The following is a 6963-nucleotide window of genomic DNA, read 5'->3' on the forward strand; positions in this document are numbered from 1 at the left end:
TAAACAAATATGAAGAATAAATGTATTATTGGACCTGTTTTCAGTCACTTCAGCTGTTTCCATAGATAAATGAAAGTATGCGATAATCTTCGTCTGGTCACAAATTTTCTTAATTTAAGAGAACATTAACCAGAGATACATAACTAAATATTGAGCAGATTTTGTTTCTTACTTTTTGAAGTATTTTTTATCTAGTCCATGACTTTGCAGTGAGTATCTTTAAAAGTAATAATGAACATGTAAGTTAAACTAATTACGACATGCGATAGTGGTTTAGCGTTAACGTTCTGTAATGGCTCAACTTGCCTGACAGCTTCAAGGAACTTTTTTTTTTCATATTTTATTACAACTTAAAGTTTAGTTACAGTAAATCTGTGATAAACTGACTTTTTCTCCCCCCATGGCAGCCCTCTGATGTTCTGTGAGCTTAAAGTCGGATTTATAAATATTTGAATAGGAAGAAATACAAGTAAAATCACAATATGGAGAGCCATGGGAGGTCGCCAACTACTACTGACCACTAATACTCATTTTTACTGGTGTAAGTGTTAATATTCTTGTGGACTGGTGGTGCAGAGGTTATGATTGGAAGGTCAATGATTTGAATTCCCGTGCTCACCACAACATCAGAAATGTGGGTGTAAAAGTTGAAGCACCCACACCTGCCTTCGTTTGACCCACTCTGGGCACCTGAGATGGCATCGCTCTGCTCCACACAGAGGGCTGTGGCAGCTCGGTGGTCGTGGTTGTGTCAGGAAGGACATCTGGCGTAAAACAGTTGTTCGAGTTTGCTCACTGTGATAATCCTTGAAGGATTCGGCAGCCAAAAATGAAAAGAAAAAAGGTGTATGTGTTAATCTTCTATCATATTTTCATTTATTCCTGTACTAATTAAATTTCATAATCCATTTATTCAAATTAGACACTGTAAAATGGTTTTATATGTCCCATTGCTGTGGACATTTTAAATGAACCCAAGTTGGCAATGAAGCTTAAAGGGATAGTTCAAATCCATTTCTCCAAAGTGAGGTTGTCCAAAGAGCTATGTGCAACAGTTTAGATATTATTTGCTCATAACCCGTCCGCAGAACCCCACATCAAAAGATCAGAACTGCACCTTCAGAGGCACAAGCTTTAAAGCTATTGTTAAAAAATAGATTTTTTATTATCAATTATATATGATATCCACAGAGTGAGCGGCACCAGCGATGGAAAACACACCGTTAATGTTTTAGTGACGATCCCGGGAGGAATAAAGATGTGAGACTAATGAAGGTGTCCCCTGCTGGTTCTGTTTCAGGCAACGCCATCAGCTCCATGGGAATCTCTGCTCCTCCTCCAGTGGATCTCACTCCTGTGCCAGTTTCTCAGCCCTCCCCACCAGTTTACCAGGAGAGAGTCCCAGTTAGCGTTCACACCCTCCCTGATTTCAGCAGCGTACGTACTCTCTCCTCCTCTCGTCGGCTGTACATCGGGTCTTAACGCCTCTGTATCACTACAGCTGTGGGTTGGACCCCCGCTTCCTGTATAATCTCAGTTTGTTCCTGTTTCCTTCTTGCTCCTATCTCCACCTCTCAGCGTGGTTCCAGATTAACCGCAGGTGTTTGAAGAATAAAACTCAATCTTTACTCTTAATATTCATGCCAGCACACTTATCTGCCCCGTATTTACCATTGTAATCCTCATATATTCTGAAAATCCTCTTCTTGTTGTCCTTATCTCTGGACACCCAGAATCACGCTTTCTGTGCTCGAGTTTGTTACATTCACTTTCATTTATATAAATCCAGAAAATCATGTCTAGTGAAAGAAATAAAGGGTAGATTTCCTGCAGTAAAATACTAAACCGCACCCGCACAGTTTTCAAAACTGTAATTGAAAAAACTCAATTAATAAAAGTGCTGATTTATTCTGGGGAAGACTGGTTTTGCTGTGCAACATAAGGAAAATGCTCTTTGTTATGAGTGTAGTTAAAGGTCATGTGAAATTAGAGATAAAAAAACTAAACTCAACCAAAGGTTTGTGATTAAAAAAAGCAAGTCTGTGTCCTCAGCGTTGGAGTGAAGGAACCACTGTATTTAAGATCGTCTAAAACCACTAATAAGGAAAATACTTTGAGTGGCTCTGAGATAACACACCCTGAAGCAACAAGGTCCATGTCCCCTTTTTTAACATAAATTTATCAGGAACTGAATGTACCTCTTCACTAAACATCACGAAATATGTCCTTCGGGCTTTTGCGATTTTAAAGTGCAAACAAATCCACATATAAACAAAAAGTAAAACGTCTGTGCCCTTCAGCATCCGTTCTGTTTTCATCAATGTTGTTTTTTTATTTCAATATTCAAAAGTTAAAAAAAATAATAATTAAAAACATGATTTTATTTATAAGGTATACCAAGTTCAAGTTTAAGTAAACTTAATTGTCATTGTTATGTTATTCTTATTGTCTCATGTGGTACATGAGGTGGAATGAAATTACATACACAGAGTCCCAGTTACACCCAAAAATAGCAAAATATAAAGTATAAAAAGAAACGGTAGATAAGGATCTAAGATATACGTTAAAACAAATGCCAAACAGTACGCTAAAAGATCTAACATATACGCTAACACTAAAATTATTTAAAACAATATGGCGCAACAACAGCAGCCCAAACATGAGTCTGTGGTGAGCAGATGGGTACCATGAATGGATACAGCAGCATGAGATCAGCAGCAGCAGGAGATCAGCAGTATGGATAATCAGCAGCACAGATAAGTCACATTTCACCAAGTAAAGTGGCATTACAGTGATTTTTCTTTTTTCTTACAGTGATTATCCTGGTTATAGATTCATGAGTCTAACAACCTCAGGGTAGAAGCTGTTCCTCAGTCTAGTGGTTCTACACATATTGCTCCGCAACCTCCTGCCTGAGAGGAGTGGGGCAAAAAGTGTGTGCTGGGTATATATATATATATATATATATATATATATATATATATATATATACATATACACACCCTGGGTGTGTGTATAGTGTATATCTCAGAGGAGTGTCACTATAGGGACTCCTTTACAAAAACTTTCATTTTTATTTCTTTCATAAAAAGACTGTGAACCAACATTGCTGAAAGGGGAAAAGAGAGTCATTTAATGCAACATATTCCACAAAGACATTACTTCTTTTCCATTGTGAATCCAATAACTCCTAACTCAATGCATTTTAAAGTTCTCCTCCGTGAGTGTCCAGCACATAATGTGTGGAAATGTATATTGAATGCATCATACTCTGTTGTAAAGACAATGGTTTTGAGGTTCTGAGAACATAAACAGACTTTACATTTCAGGTATCATTAAAGCCGGCACTGACTTGGATTAAAAGCAGCTTCCAGCCCGAGGAGTTTGGCTGAGTTACCAGTATCTGACCTGCCCTGTCTGCAGCTGCCTTTGTTTAATGTCATGTGACATGGTGACATTGGAAACCTGACACGAGATTTCTACCCTTACATAAAGTCCTGTTCCTGCTGGTGGTTGATTGGACCTCAACAATGTCCACAGCCCAGAAACAGAATGGAGAACAGATACCCTGGACTCAACTCAATGACCTGGCACTCTTTTCCTTCCTCCATCAACAAACACAAATAAATGGGACTGGACTTTGTGGCATCGCTCTCAGCACAAGCTGGACTCAATGACCACAAAAGACTAAAGGTATAGGCTGCAACTAGTCCGAGAGTCTCCATGTCTCAGTGTTCACAGTGATTCTTAGTTTCTTTGAGTGACACTCCAACCTGTCCCAAGGTCACCTGTATGGGACCTCTCCTTCTTCCAGGTGTAGAAACCACATTGATACTAAGTAATAGTTGTTAAAAAACTGGTCTAAATCTACCTATCTACTTTTCAAATGTATACCATTAAATCATAAATGTGAGGGTGGCTGCCAAGGTGGCTACAAAGTGATCTGAGGTGATATGGGCAAAATAGGACAACAAGTGCATGGTCAAGACTGCAGTTATACAAGCCGGGCACATGAACACAGGCTGTAATTAAAAAAAAACTGTCCATTCAAAATACAGACGCATGGTTCTCTGGTCATTTTTGATCAGACAGAGTTCAGATAAAATCAAACTTTCTTGTTATTTACCCGCAGTCTTCAGTCCATAACCAGCCTCCATCAGTCACCGTATCTAAGTGAGATACGCTTTGAGGTCAACATGGAAATAAAGTGAACCAAGCAGCCTTGAAGGTTTAAGAACCACTTGGAGATGAGCTGGGCAGCACAGATGTAGACGTTAAGGTTCATATTGGAAAGACAAGAGCTACAACCATCCTTCACTCATTCAGTAAAGCATGTTATAGTTAAAAAGACAATTCTCCCCATTTTAGATTATGGTAATATAATATACAAGACTGCCTCCAAAATATTCTTCATGAACTGGATGACATCTGCTGCACTTTATACCATTTTGCCACTCATTGAAATCTGTACTCAACTGGCCATCCCTTTGTTCTCTATCCCATCATCTACTTTTAAAAGATGGGGAATGATGCTACATGTTGGCTGATCAAGATCATGAAAAATGGTGTGTTGCAAATGCACAAACCGGCTTCCTGTGGAAGACAGGATCTTCCAGAGATGCTGAAGATGGCTCAGCTACACTTTACACAAATCTAACAGAAGCATCAGTGGGTAAGCCCTGACCTGGGATCCCAAGGGAAAGAGGAAGAGAGGACGGCCATGAAACAGCTGGTGGCAGGACCTGGAGGAAGACATCACGAGGCTGAACTACACTTGGAGACAGCTGGAGAGAGGGGCGCTGGACCAGGATGGATGGAGAGTACTCAGCAGTGATTCATGCTCCAGGGGGGATAAAAAGAGCTGATGATAACTATGATTCATTACTTTAATATCATTGTGCATCTAATCAAGCTATAGCACAGAGTTTCATCAAGTCAGATGAACCTTCTGCCTTCCACATCATTACAACTAAAGAATCGGGGGACCAATTAAAGATGGCACAACTTTTTAAGAAAGAAGTCTTAAAGAGGCAGGAGATAAATCTGAAGGGGAAAAGAGGTGGCAGCATGTACGCCGGAGTCAAAACGGTCATAAATTAAAGTGTGCAAACAAAATAAAATAATCTGACCAAAAGTCAGCACTGTGGCGTCTTCTTTGGTGATAACAGGGAAGATACTGTATTTTTGCACAGAAAATTCAGATGGTGGCATTTTTAGAGGAAGCAACGCTTGAACATCAATCAAAGCGGTTTGCCAAAACGTATCAGAACTGATTCAGCTTGACCAGAAACACACGTTTCAGAAGCAGTGTGGACAGTAGCTTCGGGGTGTTTTTATGGGTTAAAGATGCTGCTCCCACATCATGTGTCGCTGCTGTTATTAATCGGTGGAATCTCTCTTTCTGTCTTCTTACAGATGGAGGACAGCGAGGAAGAGGAGCAAGAAGAGGACGCGAGCGAGGAATTCAACCTCATCCCCCCATATTCTGAGAAGGACTCCAAGGACTCCAACACTGAATCGGGTGCCAGAGGAAGTCAGCGGGGAAAAGCTAGCCAAGCAGCGCTCACATTGCCATTACTGCTGCTGCCAACTCTCATCCTGGGCCGGGAGTGCTGGAACCGCTGAGGCTCCGATCTTATTGTCAGCTTACATTTTCTAATCGCTACCGCTGTCGAATCCATTTCAGCACTCGCAAGAGAACCACAGAGGACAGCTACGCAGAAGAAGTGTACATGCTCCTATAATGTTTGACTTTCATCTCTTATAACGCTTCTTTTTTTTTTTTAATACCCCAACTTGCTTTTATTATTTAGTTTTTTCCTCTGGAGCCTTCTCAAGATTTCCAAGATGCAACATGATTTTTTTTTTTTGCTCGAGTGATCGTCCTTAAAAAGGAAGGGAACAACATGAGCAGACATGAAAAAAAGAGTCAGTCTGGGAGAAACGTTCCATATAGAGCAGTGCTTTTAACAAGAAGCACATCACCCAAGGCCACGTTCACCGTACATGCACTCAAAAGCTAAACCCGGAGCTCGGGCACCATTTCTGATTTCTGCTTCTTGACTCGTGCCACATCCGTTCCTCTGCTGCCGCTTTCCCTTCTCTTTCTCGTGCTTTCAGCTGAGCAAGTAATCTCCTTTTATAAGAAGATGATAAGAGCGTAAGCTAAACTGCTTTGCAAAGAAAATCAAAAGGAAACTCTTTCAAGTTGCTTCATTTGAACCTGGAATGAGTTCCGTCACGTTCTCCTCACTTTGTGCACCAAAAAGCAGATTCTCTTTGCTTTCTCGTATTCTGTTATTTATGTATTCTCCCCCCCCCCCCCCCTCCCCCCACAAATCACACCTTTTAGCATTATTCCCATCACACCAAGTGACTGAGAATTCAAACCACAGCCAAAAGTAATGAGATCAAATTCCATTATTAAAACGGCACGGAGACAGAAGCAACATAAGCAATTACAGCACAATTCAAATTGCTCGCGCAAGTCTGGAGCGAGGCTCGCAGGAGTAAAAAAGCCAATTTGCTGCTGTCATACCCTCTCACTTTTTATCCTTAGGAGATCTGTTTTCAGTGCTCCTTCCCCAACATGTACTTTAGATATTTTGAGAGCAAATTAAAGTGATAGGGATGGACACACGAGGCCGTTAACGCCTGCTGGCTGCTATGATCATTGAGCAGCACATTTAGCCATTCTCTCTGCCTGAAATATCTTCTGCTGATGGTAATGGTTTTTCCTCTTATGGCTCATTTTCCTGTGAAATTAGGGAGCTGCAGGGATGGAGGTAAGGAGAAGTTTTTCGGAGAGGGAGGATAAACTAGTCTGATCTGATGAAGGGGGGATGAAGCCGAGCTGTGCGTTATGTGGATTCATTGTGGTTTTACGTTCATCTTTTAAAAGCCTTTATATGCAATGTCTTAGCTGAGATGGAAACGTTTCCACAAAGGAGCAGGTGCCAGCAG

At 40.8% G+C, this 6963-nt stretch overlaps 1 protein-coding gene across 1 annotated transcript in view; it reads left to right on the top strand.

The window, feature by feature from the left end:
• The window catches only part of LOC119420315 (GDNF family receptor alpha-4-like), a 48408-nt gene extending 42783 nt beyond the window's left edge, over nucleotides 1-5625 (top strand). The window contains exons 7-8 of the mRNA XM_037687704.1: nucleotides 1301-1437; nucleotides 5416-5625. Coding sequence (XP_037543632.1) covers nucleotides 1301-1437; nucleotides 5416-5625 — 347 coding nt within the window. The remainder of the gene's footprint in view (nucleotides 1-1300; nucleotides 1438-5415) is intronic.
• Nucleotides 5626-6963: the final 1338 nt, after the last annotated feature.

Source organism: Nematolebias whitei, chromosome 14 (genome assembly GCF_014905685.2).
Source record: "Nematolebias whitei isolate Nwh7 chromosome 14, NemWhi1, whole genome shotgun sequence".
Taxonomy (NCBI): Eukaryota; Metazoa; Chordata; class Actinopteri; order Cyprinodontiformes; family Rivulidae; genus Nematolebias; species Nematolebias whitei.